This window comes from Octopus sinensis, linkage group LG16 (assembly GCF_006345805.1).
Source record: "Octopus sinensis linkage group LG16, ASM634580v1, whole genome shotgun sequence".
Lineage (NCBI taxonomy): Eukaryota > Metazoa > Mollusca > Cephalopoda > Octopoda > Octopodidae > Octopus > Octopus sinensis.
Genome location: NC_043012.1, coordinates 9102411 through 9122903, shown reverse-complemented (window position 1 = coordinate 9122903; position 20493 = coordinate 9102411). Strand labels below are relative to the sequence as shown.

The 20493-nt window shown below is 38.1% G+C and overlaps 1 protein-coding gene across 1 annotated transcript; it reads right to left on the bottom strand.

The window, feature by feature from the left end:
• Positions 1 to 11645: 11645 nt before the first annotated feature.
• On the bottom strand, positions 11646 to 11987 carry LOC115220588. The gene has a single exon (XM_029790738.1). The coding sequence runs from the start codon at positions 11985 to 11987 to the stop codon at positions 11646 to 11648; it is 342 nt and encodes a 113-aa protein (XP_029646598.1).
• Between the last annotated feature and the right edge of the window lie 8506 nt (positions 11988 to 20493).

Below are 20493 nucleotides of genomic sequence, written 5' to 3'. Positions count from 1 at the left end.
CTCTTATCTTTTGATTATACCAATCTATATTTATCTACTTTCATTAGAAGAAATTTCACGTTAACATTATATACTAATCAACCATTTTACAGCCTTCTGCCTTTGTCGGACCCTTTTTCCTTCCCTTTTTCTTCAACCCACATGCAAACGTTAATACAATTATCTCTCTTTCCCTTTTCTCATTTCCCTATTTTATTTTCTCTCTCCACTTGGTTCGTTACTTACATATTCATACAACTTACATTTTTTTATTTACTTTTATTATCCTTCTCTTTTAAATGTACGCTTTCCATATAACTCTACTGTATCTGCTCCCTTAAGGTAACGAATGTTTTTTACAATAACCAAGCTAATACCATCTTCAATTACTACCTCTTCGTTGTATCTCTACAACTTCGGCTTTTTTCATTTCCCGTATTACATGCGAAGACGGCAAAATTCTAGACACTTTCTTACACAGTCGTTGTTTTGTTGGCTTTATGCCATTTTCCTGTTTATAGCTATTTTTAAAGTCATCTTCAAATATTTTATTGTTCAAGACACTAAAACAGATGATTAACTAACAAGCAACAAATAAAACTTTGCTTAGTGAGACTAAATATAAATTTTGGTACTTCACACTCAATAACCGATCAGCATCGAAGCGATATTCCGCCGCTTTTGGCAGTTAATCATCATTGAAACACAATCGCATCATTTCTTTCCACTTCATAAACATTGATAATGCTTGTATTTGAAGTAACATTTTTTTTCACTTATTGTCATGATTCCTCGTGTTACAAAAGACTGGATACCGTCTAAGCAAAGAAAATAGAAAGGGTACGCACCTTTCAACAAGTAAGTAAAGGGTGGAGAGAAGAGACAACAAAATAGGGCATAAAATAGTTTTGTCAATGATTTAAAGGAATGATATACCGTAAATCCTCAAATATAATCCGCATATTTTTCCCAAAATTTAAAGGTCAAAATCTCTAGTGCGTACTATATACGAGGTTAAAAATGAAAAATATTTTCTAAGCAATGTCCGAGTCTCTATTTGATGTCCGGCAATGTTTATTCAGAGGCATTTTGTGATGTCGGGAGCGAAAATACCTTAAGCTAAGCCTGAAAGCAATGAAGTCATAAAAGAATCATCCATAACTTGCAGTAAGCAACATTTATTAAAATAAAAGTATTCAGAACACAGAATAACATGTAACAAAACCAATTTGCAAACATACTTACATTCCCATTATTGTATTATGCATGCGCGGAAGTGTTTGTTCGACTAGGTGCTGCTGGCTTAATTACGCACGATTCAAGTTAGAGAAGTGGTGCGTATTATACACAAGGTTTTGGTTTTTCAGAGGTACAGCCCCCTAAAAATCCCCTGCGTATTATACTCAAGGGCGACTATACTCGAGGATTTACGGTAATAAAAGAACAGAAAAGAGAGTGTAAATAAGTGGGGAGCAGGATAACAAACGTGTCGTTAGATTTACTCGAGCGCATCGTCAAATAACATCAAAAGGAATACTGCAAAGGTTTACCAAGAGGAGTCAGTGTATACGATAGAGATGTAAGGCGAAATTGGACGCTGCTCTTCGTCGAGTCTGAGCCATCAGTCGGACAGTCTCACTCTAATTACTTACTCATCTGCTCTCACTTTGCATACCCACCCCTGTTCTCTACTATCAGACATCGTAATCCGAAGTCTTGCCCTTGCACATACTCCTCTCCATGAAAAAAAAACAGAAATTTTCCTGAGCTTTGAATCTGTAATTTTGTCCCATTTAACCACATCTAAGCCTTGGTTATATTTCCTCTTTTGTTTGGGTTGAGGTATTGACCTTTCTACCGACCCAACCAATTCTAGATTTCTCCCCACCACACTCTCTTAGTTCACTTGTCCATGTCTTTCTCCTCTCTCTCACCCCCATCCACACACACATGCTAAGACCTCTGTCCCTCCACAGCTCCCACATTACTCCTCCAATCCCTACATGTACGCGCCTTTAGCCTACTGAGATCGATAAACAAAGTTATAAAATGGAATTCTCATTTCTTTCAGTTCGTATTTTGAGATGAAATCGCGCCGTTGTCTACGTGAATGGCGGACTCAGTCCGCCACTATCTCGGTTACCTTTAGCACAGCCCAATCTGTAGGAAACATTCTGTCCAGATCTCTGGATTGGAGATATCATCTTTCATTCTTTCCTTCTCTCCAAACTGCCAGATGCCCCGAAAACTCTCCTACGAATTGACTGGACCAATTGTTTATGACGACGTGAACTATCTTCGATTTCTTCCGCTTTAGAATTCTATCCTATGTTAGAGTGACTAGAACAGTGTTAGTAAAGTCTGTTGCTATTTTTACTGTATTGGAGGAATTGTGTTAGATATACTTTTTTACTCTTTTACTTGTTTCAGTCATTTGACTGTGGCAATGCTGAAGCACCGCCTTTAGTCGACCAAATTCACCCCAGGATTTATTCTTTGTAAGCCTAGTACTTACTCTATCGGTCACTTTTGCCGAACCGCTAAGTTACGGGGACGTAAACACACCAGCATCGATTGTCAAGCGATGTTGGGGGGACAAACACAGGCACACAAACATATACACACACATATACACACACATATACATATATATACATATATATATATATATATATACATATATACGACGGGTTTCTTTCAGTTTCCGTCTACCAAATCCACTCACAAGGCTTTGGTCGGTCCGATGCTATAGTAGAAGACACTTGCCCAAGGTGCCACACAGTGGGACGAAACCCGGAACCATGTGGTTCGTAAGCAAGCTACTTACCGCACAGCCACTCCTACGCCTAGCTACTTACCACACAGCCATTCCTACGCCTGACAGGTAATTATGGTAATTATTTCGGTTTTTCAATCAAGCAATAATTATGTATTATTTCCAGAGGTTATCTCTCTGTTTACCTGCCTAATTTCCAGCGCAGCTTAAGAATTAGATTGATGCCAATATCATTAGATGGCACCGTTTGAGCAATTTTAGTAAACTTCCCACCAACAAGTCATTACGGTGTGTTTTTTTATTCTTTTTGGCAACCATCTTGATTGTTGAATATAGTTCAGTCTCCCTGTTGTCGTTGTACAGAGTGAAATATATTACACCTGTTAAATATGTTTAATTAAAGTTAACTTATTCCTAAAACACGTGCGTGGCATGTTTTTTTCCAAAATTTAAACGCTATTAAATTTACAAGAGCATAAAAATGGAAATTGTTCTATTCTTTATTCAAATATGCAAGAAAATTTGCATGTAAAACAGAAAATATTTTGTGCTTACAGAAAATATTTAGATATTTAATTATTGTTTTCCCTTGTACAGTTAATGTTAGAAGACCAAGCAAGACATATTTCTACACATTTTTCAAGACAATTTACCTAGAATTTCGGAAATTGAAACAATACTTACTCAAAGAATTATGGAGTTTTTTCGTCAGGCTTTCACTGAAATTTCTGAACACTGACAAGTTTTGTTTATCGACTAGCCACAGTGTCGGTAGAGTCATAACGTCAGATAGATTGCTTTGTAGTAAGCGTTCCTCCTCTCTATTCTCCGAGTTCAAATTTCATCACGATCATCTTTTTTATTCATTCTTTCAGAGTTGATAAAATAAAGTACCAGTCCTCTGCTGTCGAGACTTCTCTCTCTCTCGTACTTCTGTTCGTCTGTCTTTCTCTTTCTGGAAGAAATTGGTTGTGGTGAGACCTTGAGAGTGGTAGGTTCTGCTTGTATAAAAATACCCAAGGCTCGCCTCAATTAACCACAGCACCGCGGAGGCGCAATAGCCCATTGGTTAGGGCAGCGGAATCGCGGACGTAAGAACGCAGTTTCGATTCCCAGACCGGGCATTGTGAGTATTTATTGAGCAAAAACACCTAAGCTCCACGAGGCTCGGGCGGTGGGGGGTGAATCCCGCTGTACTCTTTCACCACAACTTTCTCTCACTCTCTCTTCCTACTTCTGTCACAAAGCAGAGGAACCATGGTGCAACCCACTATGGTGTGATAAGCTTTCAGACCCTAGTCTAGATTGCGAATCCTCTGTACCCCAGGATGGTTCAGCTTTCCACCCGTTAAAAGCCACCGTTTACGGAATGAGGATAACAACGTAGCTTTCGCACCCGTGCAACCGCCAGTCTATCGCCTGTGGTGGGTGGATCTTCAAGTTGCTTTACGCATTCTTAGTAGCTTAGAGTAGGCTCGAATTAGAGATTATTCTTTGTGGCTAATGGCGTGAGTCCTGATCGGAAGAAGAAGAAGACCACAGCACTCATATGACTCAATAAAGAGTTGAGGATCTAATGCAAAACAATATTCACAATATTATGCAGAAGTGCCATTATATAAATATACATGTGGATTTAGGGGTTTGGTAAGGCTAAGGGACTAGGTTGGGTAAATATACAGAACAAGTTTCAAATGAACAGAGATGTCGATTTTATAAAGATGCTGAAGATAAGAAACTACAGTTAGGAGAACCCCGGGAATATAATAGAATAGTAGACAACATCTCAAAATGAAAAAAGTGTGAGAGAAGCAATAAAGTGAACAGCTGGCTTTATAATTGGAAATTGGAATAAGTGTAAAAGTAAAAGTAATTGTCTAAGACAGGAAAAAGTAATATAATTCATAAGTGAAATGGTTTTGTCTGCTTATGTAAAAACATTGAAAATAATTGCATTCATGTTTCTTATCCAAGATGAAAAAAAGTTGGTGTTAATGTTTAACATGTAATTGATGTGTATTTAGTAAACTAGTAAATGTAAGAATTGTGAACATTAACGCAGTTTTATATATATTTCTTTACTACCCACAAAGGGGCTAAACACAGAGGTGACAAACAAGGACAGACAAACGGATTAAGTCAATTACATCGACCCCAGTGCGTAACTGGTACTTAATTTATCGGCCCTGAAAGGCAAAGTCGACCTCGGCGGAATTTGAACCCAGAACGTAACGGCAGACGAAATACGGCTAAGCATTTCGCCCGGCGTGCTAACGTTTCTGCCAGCTCGTTGCCTTAAACGTGGTTTTATATAATCGCTAGATATCATTAGTAGAATGATTTTACTTAATTAAATACAGTGATTTTAAAGGACACGGAAAGCAATTTATTGTTATATTAGGGAAAAGTAATAATTAATTAAGCCTATAAACACACTCACCGGTTGTTGCTTGCCTATATTTCTTATTTTCTTCTTTTTCAAAACATGCTTATTTACGTCCGCAGTATAGTTTTTTCAATGGGTATACATTTTTTTTTTTCTTTGAAATACTTAGCTTTCACCTAACAACAGACTTTTTGGCTGCTAAATTTCTATGGTTACAAGCGAACGAGCCGATGACGTCTTTTCGGCTCCCACGCTCGCTGTCATAAAACCAATTTTATTTCGTTCTTATTGAAGCTAAAAAGTTAAAGTCCATGGTTATTATCTTCTGGGGATAAACTGAAAAACACAAGAGGAATATTAGAAGCGAATGAATTTTTAATGGATATATTCGCTCATAAGTGGGTTAGAAAATAAGTAAATAAATAGATATATACTGAATTATGTAGATAAATGTTCGTTAATTTCTAAGTCGAAGCAACTAAAGATATGTATATACCTGGAAATATATTTAGGAAAGTAGTAAATAAGAAGGATTAATATAAAGAATCGAGATTAAGATATTAAATATACTGCAGTTCTTTTATAAAAATTTAAGAAAAATAAAAGAAAATAACCGTAATATTTCATTTTAGTGTACTGTAGCAGTATTGGGGACTCGTTAGACTCAAATGGCTGAAAGCATATAACCTCTCTACGACTGGATGAAGAAATACGTAACGGTTAGCTGCTTTTGTAAACGAAAAAATAATTGTCTGCGCTGCGGCGAGGACGGAGTTATCTCGTTTACATCGGCTCCGGCATTCGAAGGAACTGTGGTGAGACTATTCAACGAATCGGGAATGCTAAGCCTGAAGTAGGAACCGTTTCTTTCCTGAAGTTTAAACAGGTCCTCGGATCGAGAGAGTCTTTTAGGATTCTTACATTTTCAGCCAAACAAAACTGACATCGTTTGGTCCCCGTTTATACAAGCGTTTTTTTGTTGTTGAAGGAGCCTCCATTTAATTATGTATGAGTTCCTTCTTCTTTTTAGCGCCATACGCGACTGGCCAGGGACGGGATATTGTGCCTTTCCAGTGTCCTAACAGGAGACGTGAGGCTGTTCAGACTTTGCTTAAACGTGGATGCGGTTGAACTGACTTGTTTTCGTGTCTGTGTATTAGATGTGCTATCACCACCGATGTTTCTTTCGTTAACTCTGAATCTGATGTTATTGTTGCTATTGCTGGAGTCGCTGCCGGTACTGATATTTCAGGACGTGATTCTGGTGGTTCCGCTGTTGCTGGCGTAGCAGCCATTTCTGGCCGCAAAGTTGTCTCTGCTGTTTCATGCGCTGCTGTCGACGACGCCAACAACAACAACTACAATGACAACGGCAACGGCGACGGTGGCGAAGACAACAACGCTTGAAGCAGCAGAGACAGTGGAGGCGCAATGGCCCAGTGGTTAGGGCAGCGGGCTCGCGGTCGGAAGATCGCGGTTTCGATTCCCAGACCGGGCTTTGTGTGTGTTTATTGAGCGAAAACACCTAAAAGCTCCACGAGGCCCCGGCAGGGGGTGGGTGGCGACTGCTGTTGTACTCTTTCGACACAACTTTCTCTCACTCTCTCTTCCTGTTTCTTGAGTAACGCTGCGATGGACTGGCGTCCCGTCCAGGTGAGGGGAAACCGTACGCCACAGAAACCGGGAAACCGGGCCGATGAGCCTGGCTAGGCTTGAAAAAGGGCGATGTTTATCTATCTGTAGCAGTCAGTTAACAGAAACTACAATCTGTGAATCCTTTAAGTTTACCATAACTCCTACAGATATAAAATGAAATTGGAATAACTAATCAGCCACTGAAATAAAAACTGGTAAATCATTCATTACGATGGTTACAATAACTGCCAAACAAATAAAATATTTAAGATTTTCAAAATAACTAATGCATATGATTCACGTAAAACAAAGTAGCTAGAAGGATTTGGTTTAATTCGATGCTGATTAATGATAATCATTATGAATTTCAAGAAAAATACCAAGAAGGACGACTAACTAAAAATAAAAACGATTTTGAAGAAGAAAATTTTTCATAAGTTTATCCTAAATAATTCTTTAAATTCATTGTGTCTCTCAAAAAGGAGGGTTATGTAATAACAAATGGTTCAATACAAATATTTTATTCGAATACATAGAGAGTAACTCGTCGCCTTTAAAATTTCTCCACCGATATCATTTTGTCTATCACCATCATCATTATCATCACCACCACCACCACCACCACAATCAGCAGCAGCATTTATCTTTAATTTCACCACTACTTCTATCACCACCAACATCCTTTTCCTCATCACGACCTTCATCATCATCATCATCATAGGCACTATCTTCGTCATCCTGATCAGCATCATCATCCTTATCATCAACACATCTATCGCCATCGCGCGTATTGTCGCTACCGTTATTTGGCGCCTTAACTCAACACAGCTTGAAACCAAACATAATGCTGGAGTTTTCCCATAGCAACATCAGCTGCGGAATATATTTGTCAAATTATCTTGGACAAATTTACACAACAATATAATTACCGAATTAGCGTATTTAGTAATGGCGGAGATTTCGAGCTTGTGGAATACCGCGAGCAGCGTCTTATTCAAATAGCATCTATTTTTATATATATATGTATTTTAACATACGTGCATATGAATGTACTATTATACTTATGTGTGTACATATACATATATATATACAAACATATCTGTATCATAAATATCTATCTGAATGTGTATGTATATATCTGTTGGTAGATATACATACACACACATATATGTATATACATAAAACACTGTGCAAAAAAAGCAACAAAAAAACGGATATTTAATCAATGAGTGGTATTGAACCAGTGTGCGTGTGTTAATTATATTGGCATAATGACATATACACACAATTGCGTAGTTATATATAGTTATAGATAGATAGATAGATAGATAGATAGATAGATAGATAGATAGATAGATAGATAGATAGACAGGTAGATAGATAGATAGATAGATAGATAGATAGATAGATAGATAGATAGATAGATAGATAGATAGATAGGTAGATAGATAGATAGACAGGTAGGTAGATAGATAGATAGATAGATAGATAGATAGATAGATAGATAGATAGATAGATAGATAGATATGTTTCTTTATTAGCCACACAGGGCTGCACACAGATAGAACAAATTACAAGGTAGAGCTTTTCTTTTGAAGGTTTAAAAAAAAAATTAAAAAATAATAATAATAATAATAAAATAAAAAATAAAATAAAATAAAAAAGGGGGGGTCGATCAAAAGGGATCGTAAAAGGAGAGAAAGAGGACAAAAAAAGGGGGGGTTAAAAAAAGGGGGGGAGAGGAAAAAAAATTGATCAATAGGGATCGTTATCACAGAAATGTCAATATGAAGTGTAAAGGGGAGGACAGGTGAGGTTTACCCGTGGAAAGAAAAGCCTACGGAAAAGACCACGGTAACCTCGGTCAATGAAGTCACATGTTATATTTCTTTTTTTTTTTTGCAAATAAGCAACTCTCTGTATTAATTTTTACGGTTCATAGAATCATAGTCAAGGTGGCTTCGTCATTCATACGTGCCATCCTTGCTACATTCACCCATCTTTTTTTAAAACATTCACTAGACAAAACTTGCCTCTCTACTCTCACTTTTTTCTTCAAGTGATACTTGAAGAAGTTGATGAGAGATTGACCAGAGAGGAAAGTGTTTGTCTCTAATCCTTTCAGACGCGTCCACCAGATACATTCTTTCGCCATAGCCACAAGTATGATAAAAATAGCTCTTCCTTCCCGTTTGAAGGAAGGAGGCGTGACGATATTAACGATAGACTCGGCGGATAAACCGACACGTCCCACACGTGACAGCAGTCGTTCGACATAAGCCCACAGGTGGGAAATTGCTGGACACTGCACGATTGCGTGCAGAGCGGTTTCGTCGCTCTGACCGCATCTCGGGCAGGTCGGCCCCGTGTTTCTCGAGCCATGCCTATAGAGCTTATCCCGAACGGGTAGCGCTTCTCGGTAGCACCGCCAGGCCAGGGATCTCTGGAAGTTGTCCATAGGTCCCGGGCCGAAAGTCGTTTGAAACAGGCGGGTCAGGTATTCCTCGTCGACGCCCAGGTTTGCCCCGAGCTCGTCGTCGTACCTCCCCTCCACTAATCCCCTATAGAATGCTTTGGTTGTGTTGAAGTCACTCAAGGTCGACCCGGGACAGCAGAGTTGCTTGAGAGCAACGCGACACTCGCGGTGCCATTCGCCCTTCTTCGGCCTCTATAGGTAGATAGATAGATAGACAGGTAGGTAGATAGATAGATAGATAGATAGATAGATAGATAGATAGATAGATAGATAGATAGATAGATAGATAGATAGATAGATAGACAGGTAGATAGATAGATAGATAGATAGATAGATAGATAGATAGATAGATAGATAGATAGATAGATAGATAGGTAGATAGATAGATAGATAGATAGACAGGTAGGTAGATAGATAGATAGATAGATAGATAGATAGATAGATAGATAGATAGATAGATAGATAGATAGATAGATAGATAGATATGTATGTAGGTATGTACTATGTATATACATGTATGTAGGTATGTATATATGCATTGCATTTATACGCACACAAATACGTGCGTGCGCAACTGCTTGTAAATGCATTCAGAAAATGTATTTACTCACAGACTCAAGCACACAGAGGCAATCCATAAACACACGCATGCATACAAACATACACTTATACACACATACAGATACAATTACGCAGACACGATGAATGTGACTTTATACTAAATTAAATATTTATAAATTAGAGCAAATGAAAAATTGCTTTTTATCCGTTTATATCCGTTTGAGTGCAAGAGATAGAAGCTAATTCGCCCTCAAACCATACACTACAATCTTAAGAAAGAAACTACACATTTGCTAACGTAGTCCGAGATACACATACGCACAATGTGATACAGTCGTGAAGATTATTACGAGAACGTTTTTTGTTACTGATCTCTTATCAAAAATGAGCCGCGGTGAGCTGGCAGAAACGTTAGCACGCCGGGCGAAATGCGTAGTCGTATTTCGTCTGCCGTTACGTTCTGAGTTCAAATTCCGCCGAGGTCGACTTTGCCTATCATCCTTTCGGGGTCGATAAATTAAGTACCAGTTACGTACTGTGGAGTCGATGTAATCGACTTAATCCGTTTGTCTGTCCTTGTTCGTCCCCTCTGTGTTTAGCCCCTTGTGGGTAGTAAAGAAATAGGTATTTCGTCTGTCTTCACGTTCTGAGTTCAAATTCCGCCGAGGTCGACTTTGCCTTTCATCCTTTCGGGGTCGATAAAATAAGTACCAGTTACTCACTGGGGTCGATATAATCGACTTAATCCGTCTGTCTTGTTTGTCCCCTCTATGTTTTGCCCCTTGTGGGTAATAAAGAAATAAAAAATAAGAAATGAACCAAAGCTAACCCTTACCCTACCGTCTTAACAAAGAAACTATACATTTCATAATGTAATCCTAGATACACTTATTTTTCAATTAGTAAAATATAGTTGTGAGAATTACAAGGAGAAAGCTTTTTGTTATTGGTCTGTTTTATGAGAATTACTTAGAGTTAAACAACAACTGAATATTAAATTATATTGTTGTCGAATACCAAAGGAAAACCAATAGGACAACGAATGAAGAATCATTAACTTAGAATTTTGTGATATAATGACCATGTGATTAAGAAATTTGCTTTCTAACCGAGTTTGATACATTTAGGCAAGTATGGAGGGTGTTCGTTAAAGATTTCGCCTGACCCACATCCCAAGCACTGAGATAAACGATACTTGACATAATTGTTGGTCCTTCTCTACATTGCCACCACCAATGGTGACTTCTCCCGTCGATTTATGCAGCTGTGAAGACCTCGTCTCAAGAAGTCGGTGGGTTGCGTCTGGAGCCTCAGAAATAAGTTCATCATCCGAAATGTGCTTCCCCTTCAAAAAAGACTTCATGGTTGGAATGAGGCAGAGGTCAGATGGTACGAGGTCGAGAAAGTAAGCAAGATGATGAAGGATTTCATAGCTGCAAGAGGGTGTTTCAATCTGGACAACATGAGCATTGTGAACTGGGGCATTGTCTTGGAGGAGGCGGACTCCTTTGATCAGCATACAATGTCTCTTTGCTTTGATGGCGTCCCGCAATTTCTGCAGCAGGGAAGCATAATATACCCCGTTAATTGTGGTGTCTTTTGCCAGAAAATCCAACGTCACTACTCCGCGCTGGTCCCAACCTTGCCTGCTGAGGGTTGGGCACGACCTTCTTTGGAGGTGGTGCTGGACCCATGTTTCGTCCTGTGTGATAAGTCTGCCCAAAAAGTCCTCCTCATTTTCTTGGCACATTGCCAAAAGAGCCTGGGTGCAATTGACTCGTTTCTGCTTCTGAAAAAGTGAGCAGCCAGGAAATCCATCATGCAGATAACTTTCACATGTGAAAATGGTCGTGATTTTTTTTGTTTTTCACGGATCCTACACTTATCTTCATTTCTTGGGCTATTTGCCGAATACTTATGCGGCGATCATCCAAAATGACGGCTTCCACATTATGGATGGTGCCGTTATCAATGGCGGAATGTGGTCGTCCAGGAATGAGAGCAGTTTCCACCGATGTCCGACCACATTTGAACTGGCGATGCCAGTGCTTAACTACGTCGTATGATGGTGCATCGTGACCATAAACGTTTTTCATCGCATCGAAAGTCTCTTTTGGTGTTTGACCTTTCAAATATAAGAACCTGATCACTGATCTGCATTCAGCTGCCTCCATTTCAACACCTTAGTCCACTTCAGCAGCCGTAAGAGACAAACAAATACTAGTGGAAAGCCGAAATTTACAATGTGACATGTAGAAACATGTATGATTATACCTGTACAAGTTCCATTTCCTGCAATAACCGGAGGTGGTCAGGGAAAATCTTTAATGAACACTCCTTGTATTTTATACTATAGCTCCGCCTTGGCCTTTTATGAGTGAAATTTGATAGGTGTAAGTGAAACAGCCCATTGTATGTGTCTTTAACACTTAGAACAAAAATGGAAGCTTTCATTATGACCTCAAGACAAATCGTTATATTTCTTTATCAATATAATAATTACGAGTATTCATATACGATGCCTGCAGTTGAAGAAATTGCAATCTTGCATCTTTTATGTAATTTTCTAAAGCATTTCTGCGCAATCAGCAGAGCAATTTGTAAAGCATTTGTTTGTATAACCATACCAGGAATTCGACAAATGATGATGTGTCTAATACATCGAAAATGTTATAGTACTGTTACGCACGAATAACAACGACCTACGTTGAAACAGGTTACGACAATAATTAGTATGAGACATTCTCGTGTGTTCTACAGCAAATCTGTTCAGTATTAACCACGACTGAGTACATCGCAGCTGTAATTGAATACTCTCCCGACAGAACTAAAAACAAAGCAATAAAAAAGACACGGGTTCCTAGGTACCCTGAACCACCTCAATCATATATGTGCCTGTGTATGTGCCTGTGTATGGATAAATAAATAGACAGACAGACAGACAGACAGACAGACAGATAGATAGATAGATAGATAGATAGATAGATAGATAGATAGATAGATAGATAGATAGATAGATAGATAAACAGACAGACAGACAGACATAGATAGATAGATAGATAGATGATAGATAGATAGATAGATAGATAGATAGATAGATAGATAGATAGATAGATAGATAGATAGATAGATAGATAGATAGATAGATAGATAGATAGATAGATAGACACACACACACACACACATATATATATATTCATATATGCATAAACTCACACGTATATATATTCTTATATACAATATGTGTGTCTGTGTGTGTGCGTTTCAAAGAGAAGTGGATAATTGCAAGAGCACTACTTTCAACGGGTCCAGTTACGTCCGCAGAGGGTCATTATATGCACGATTTCCATTCGCTAGTCATATATATATATATGGGGTGGTATGTGTGAGTGTATATTTTTTCTTCTTTTCTTCTTTTACTGGTTTCAGTCACTGGACTACGACCGTGAGCGTTTATGTTTTAGTGTCTGTAGAGAGGCACCAAATAGACATACGAAACTTACTGTATACGAGGGTGGGCTGGAAAGTTCATAGGCTGACTATGAAGAGATGATGATATTGCTATGAAATCTTCAATACATTAATTTCAAATCTTATTAATAACGGCATTGTTTCATTCCAGGTAATCTGATTCAGACAGTTCAGAGAAGACTTCAAAAGTGACAAATAGTGATTTTTCTTGAAAATGGACAAACTATGGTATTGTAATGTTATCAAGTACCTGCAGGAAAAGAATTTAGCCCCAAGGACATTCATGCTGACATGGTTACGGCATTAGATGATTCTCCAGATTTATCAGCAGTGCAAAAAGTGGGCTGCTGAATCCAGGAGAAGAAGGAAGAGTCTTAGAGATGACCCAATGACTGGACGTTCTGCAACTGCCACCATCGAAGAAAACATTGATCGTGTTCACCATTTGCTGATGGCTGACAGGCGATTGATTATAAATCAAATAGTCAATCCGTTTAGCATATTCTGTGAGGGAGTTGAGACTACTCTGCACAATAAACTTGACATGATGAAGATTTCTGTTTCGTGGGTTTCCACGCCTTCTGACACCTGACCAAAAGCGCACCAGGCTGATCATATCAAAGAAAAATCTGACATTATTTGAGGCAGGTCCAGCCGGTTTTCTTCAATGTTTTATAAGCCAGGATGAGCAAGCGACAAAGAGACAATCCATGCACTGGAAACACCACTCTTCGCCTGCTCTATAGAAGGTCAAATTTGTTTCCTCTGCAGTGAATGGGGAGTACTGTATCAAATTGCTGAGACAGTTGCGAAAGGTTATCAAGACCAAATAACCAGGAAAACTGACGAAAGGAGTGTTGTTTCATTAGAACAATGCTCCAGCACACAAGTTGGTTTCAATGGCCGTTGTGCGTGACTGTGACTTTGAACTGATTGGTTACCCTCCTTCTCTCCTAATTTGGCCCCATCTGGCTATCTTCTATTGCCCATCAGGAAAAAATACTTGGCTGAGAACCAGTATCGCAGTGATGATGACTTCATATCTGCTGTTGGCAATTTTCTTTTTTTTTTTTTTTTACCAACAGGATGATAGTTTCTTCATCAATGGAATCCACGCACTGCAACACTGATGGAAAAACTTTGTGAACTGCAGGGGAAACTATGTTGAAAATAAGCCTCATTCGGTCACATTGCATGAGAGTATCTTGATCAGCCTTTAAACTTTTTCAGCCGACCCTGGAATATATGAGTTAAGTGTTATTTCCTATTATAGTATTGAACACAAATCCTCTCATAGGTTTAGAGAAGGCAACAGGAGAATACTACGTTCTATTATACCCTCAGTGATGACAGTTCTTCAGAGATTCTTCATTATACAATAATACAGTACATTACTGTACTTTATATATTTTGGTGGAGTTGCTATTAAACAACGTAGAGTTTTAAATATTGTTGCTCTTGTCTCAATACTTTGGAATCAATTCAGACCCAACAGTTTCATTTTCCATCCGACGGACGTCCGTAAAGGAAATACCCGGTATATATAACGGTCCAGTCTATAGAGTTTATATTCTCCAGCTTTTACAGTATCACCTAAATAAACGAAGTGATTTTATTTAAGTAGTAGAAATTACCTCAACATTTGTTGAAGAAGCAGAAGATGAATGAAGAAGGAAATAGAAGGAGGAAGAGGAGAAGAAGAGGAAAGAGAACGACTAAGAAAAAGAGAGAGGCAGTGTCAGAGAAGGTTAAATTGTTTACATTACAAAACCCCATCAGACAGTTATTTATAAACTGCGCATCGATTTATTCCTACCTCCATGTTGGGAATAATAAAGACATCTGATGGTTTTATTTATATAGAAAACGTTGACTTGTACTTCAATGAATAACAAATTGTATTAATAGCTGCATGTTATATACCAACCTTCATCAATGTTCCGAGTTCAATTCTGCTAAACAACCGATAACATATAGGGCTAATTCAAATTGTTACACTGGAGTTCATTATGGAAGACTTTGTGTCACAAGAAAGAATATATACGAACATACATATACACGCACAAATATACATTGACACATAGACACGTTTCGTTTCCTTTCATACTATCTAGTTTTTGATCTTCATGTATGGTCCCATGAGTTCCAGCCACGACCATCCAGACGAAGAATAAACCACTTGATCTCTCATTCTCTTCTATACTGAAAAACAATTTTCCTAAACAACCTCTGATATATATTATTGATTCATTGGAAATAAATGGTTGAAGAGATGTATAAATTCCAGCATTGATTCTCAAGCTTTCTATAAGAATCTCGATTCTTGCCAAATGCAAAACAGCATCTTTATCTTGTGAAGCTACATATTACAATGATTTGAAACATCATAGATTCCACGTTACTTTTACCTCAATTACTCTGTCAGATTGGATCAGGCAATCGTGAAATTTGCTCTTGGGTGTAAGAGATCATCAGCAATAATTTTTCTGCCTGAGAAATGATGGTCTCTACTACCAAGACTGTCGGTCCTTACATCAATGTAAAATATAGCAACTTCAGTCTTCTCTGTCTCGGTTGATTGGAAAATATATATCGTGGGAAGATAATAGACGTTGGCAACACATTAAGTCAGTTTATTCAGAGTAAGGATACAATCGATTCAGTCAAGTCTGATATAGTCCTGTAGTGATTTTACGACAAAAAGCTGAACAAAGAAGACAATTACCATCCGAGTTTTTTGAATCCAGAACATTGAGAATCTATCAAAGAGCAAAGAAATCAGGACGGTGAGGCACTATGTTAGCAATCATTATATAAAATACCAAGAACTAATTCATAAAAATATCAAAAGACCAAACAAGTGGTTGATGTTATTTTTGAGAATTTTTCTTTAAATCAGGGAAAATGAAAATATTTTATACATAAATTACAATTAACGATTCAAAAACAATGGAGAGGGAAAATAAATGAATGACAGACTGTTGTTTGATAATTATTTTGATGTCATATTATGAATTATTTCCATCATTCTCATTAACACCCACACTTTCTGTTACGTCATTGTCCCTTTCTTTCACAAACTCTTCACCATCTCTCTCTCATTTCTCCTTGTCCTCTTTTCCTCTTCTTTGAATCCTAATGAATGTCTATTGGAAATTATGTCCTTGGAATCTTTAAATAAAACTTCAAATAAATCTTTAAATAAAGAACTGTACGCATGTTTATACAAATTATAATATTTACAAGTAAACAAAGGATAAAGATATGTGTGTGTGTGTGTGTGTGTGTATACAGATGTGAGTGTGTGTGCATATACATGTGAGTGCGTATTTCAGTGTGTTTGTGTGTAAGAGTTCGTGTGTGTATGTGCAATGTGTGAGCGTGTGTATAACTTTTCACATTATATATAATGAGGCTGCCAAGTCATCACCGCCACCCGAACATCGACACATCAAAGACGAATGTAACTTCAATTCGTCATAAACACATATTGTTATGGAAACGGTCGCTTTTTTTTTTTTTTTTTTTTACACAATGATGTCGGAAAGAACACCCGATTCTAAAACTGAACAACAAAATATTTGGAATAAATAAACTACACAATAAAATATCTCGCATATTTAGATATCAATTGGATTATAGACCGTAAACACAAATAGATAGAGAGATAGATCGATCGATAGATAGATAGATAGATAGATAGATAGATAGATAGATAGATAGATAGATAGATAGATAGATAGATAGATAGATAGATAGATAGACAGATAGACAGATAGATAGATAGATAGATAGATAGATAGATAGATAGATAGATAGATAGATAGATAGATAGATAGATAGATAGACAGATACATAGATAGATACAGAGAGAGAGAGAGATAAGCATATAGTTATGGATTCGTGCGCATACATATAGGCGCTGATGTGGCTGTGTGGTAAGAAGCATGTTTCCCAGCTACATGGTTCTGGATTCAGTCCCATTGCGTGGCACCTTGAGCAATTATCTTCTGCTACAGCCTCGGGCCCACCAAAGCCTTTTAAGTGGATTTGGCAAACGGAAACTAAAAGAAGCCCGTCATATATATCAAAATGTGACCTCGTGTGTACCGTTGGCGATTTTTTTTCCTCTGTCTTCCCTTCTCTGGATCTTTCCTTCTCCTATGTTTCCAACGAAGAGCTCCGCTCGAAACGTTAAACCCTCCTTCTTTACTGAGCGTCCAATAATACTATATTTGTTCCACGTCCTCGCGTTGTTGTGTTTTTTGTGCTTTCTTGTTTGGATTAACTATATATATATATATATATATATATATATATATATATATTATATTATATTATATTATATTATATTATATTATATTATATTATATATTATTTCATTATGCTGAACCGTTAATGTGTGTGTGTGTGTGTGTGTGGTGTGTGTGTGTGTGTGTGTGCGTGTGTGTGTGTGGTAAGAAGTCTGTTTCCCAACCACATGGTTCCGGGTTCAGTCCCACTGTGTGGTGCGTTGGGTAATCTTTTTCTGGTGTAACCTCGGCTCGGCCAAAGCCTTGTGAGTGGTTTTCGTAGATGGAAATTGAAAGAAGCCCATCGAGTGTGTGAGTGTGTGTATTTATGCATGTATGTTTGCATGTGTGCATGTGTGTATCTATGTATGTTTGTATGTATGTATGTGTGTATCTATGTATATTTGTATGTATGTGTGTATCTATGTATGCTTATATGTATGTATGTGTGTATCTATGTATATTTGTATGTATGTGTGTATCTATGTACGCTTATATGTATGTATGTGTGTGTGTCTGTGTCTTTGTGTCTGTGTTTTACCCCCACCACCGCTTTAGAGCTGGCGCTGGTGTGTTTGTGTCCCCGTAACTTAGCGGTTCGGTAAAAGAGATGGACGGAATAAGTACCAGACTCAAAAAAATAAGTACTGGAGTCAATTCAATCCACTAAAAATTCAAAGTAGTGCTCCAGCATGGTCGCGGTCAAATGACTGAACAAGTAAAAGATAAAAGAAAGATCTCATAGAAAAACAGAATGTGTTATAAACCTTTAATTTACTAAACGATAAACATTATGAGCCCTAATTTGAAATCACCATTGTCCCCTAACGAGACTGGAACCATGTACATACACATACACACACGTCCATGTGTGTATGTGTATGTGCTGTGCCGATCAGTAGTTTTATTGAGAGAATTACATGGCGCTTTAAATTAGCCTTCATACACATAACTGTAGGGGAAGGTCGTGGGAAATATCAAAGCTGCTGCTGCTGTTGTTGTTGTTCGTTCGTTCGTTCGTCCTCGAGCCACGCCTGGTTCATAAGGGCCGGTTTTCCGGTTTCCTTTGCGTATAGGTTCCCCACCTGGACGGGACGCCGGTCCGTCGCAGGTGAGCTGAAAGACGCAGGAGGAAAGAGTGAGAAAAAGTTGTGGCGAAAGAGTCAGCAGAATTTCGCCATTACCTTCTGCCGGAGCAGAAGGTCGATGGTATTGACTAATTACACATCGCCCGATCTGAGATTCGAACCCGCGAACCCTCGACCGCGAGTCCACTGCTCTAATCACTAGGCCATGTGCCTCCACAATATCAACGCTACAGAGTGGCAAATTCCTTTGTGTATTGATCATTAAATTTACAGAGTGAGCTCTCTGCAGAAATTGTGAAGTATTTTGAATCACCAATCTTAGATGGTTCATCTATGGATTCTGAGGAGACTTAATTGAGTACATATCTTCAAAATGTAATTTCAACTTTATCAATAAATGACTTAATTAAGAACCTAATATAAAATGATTAATCAGTAAGACAAAATACTAATCACATTATCGGAATACTATTTATACAACAAGCAAATATCTCACTACAATTTCCGTTCTGCACATTACATTGCAAATATTATATTCTTTGTATCTGGCTTCTGTTATGCCTGTCATTAAATACGATCGGTTTGTTTTAATTTGCCAGAACTGTTAGGGCGATGGGAAAATGCTTTGTTGTACTCTCATTAAGTTCTAGGTTCGGATCACGCCCACTTCACCTTTCCTTTCGTTCGGAATTGATAAAAGTGAAATGCCAGTCAAGTATTGGTGTTAATTTCATTGACTAATTCTCCCCGGGTATTTGAAATATTGTGCTTATGTTAGAAATATGCAACCAGGCTGTATGGTAAGAAGTCTGCTTCCCAACCATATGGTTCTGGGTTCAGTCCCACTGTGTTGTACCTTGGGCAATTTTTTTCTCTTATAAACTCGGGCCGACCAAAGCCTTGTGAGTGGGTTTCGTAGCCCATCGTGTGTGTGTGTGTGTGAGTTTCTGTCCCCTCCACCGCTTGACAACTGGTGTTGGTATGTTTACATCCCCATAATTTAGCCGTTTGGAAAAAGAGACCGATTGAATATGTACCATATAAAATAAGTCCTGGGGTTGATTAGTTCGTCTAAAATTCCTCAAGGCAGTGCCCCAGCATGGCTTCAGTCTAATGACTGAAACAAATAAAAGATAAAACCGATTTTTATGATCGGTATTATTAGAAGGGCAGCGAATTTGCAGAATCTATCGAGTGTGAGACAAAATGGTTTGCTCTATTTGTTTCAACTCTTTACGTTCTGAGTTCAAATCCCGTCGAGGTCAACTGTGCCTTTCATTTTTGTGTGGTCCATAGAATAAAGTACCAGTCAAATACTAAGGTCGATGGTATTGACTAATTACTCCTCTCTGAATTGATGGCTTACTACTGTGTTAAAAATACTTATTAGTACGGTTTAAGGGAAGTAAAAAGTAATAGATTCGGTTAAATGCCTTTAAGCTATGAGTTCAAATCTAAGATCAATTTGTTTCCATCTTTCCGTAGTTAACAACCTATGAATCAACTTAATACTGAGGACTCTTAAATCGACAATATTTGATACCTGGCTTGTTAAGGCGCGAACTGGCAAAATAATTAGCACATCGGACAAAATGCTTAGCGGCATTTCGTCCGTCTTCAAAATCTAAATTCAAATTCCGATGACGTCGACTTTATCTTCCATCATTTCAAGGTCGATAAAATAAGTACCAGTTGAGTACTAGGATCGATGTAATTGACTTAGCTCCACACCCAAGATTGCTGGCCTTGTGCCAAAATTTGAAACCGGTATGTGATACTTTGCTTCTTTAATAGAAACCGTTATTATTCCTGTAGCATCAGCAAACTGC

Coding starts and splice junctions, on each gene's coding strand:
- LOC115220588 (XM_029790738.1), bottom strand. CDS start 11,987: ATGGAGGCAGCTGAATGCAGATCAGTGATCAGGTTCTTATATTTGAAA.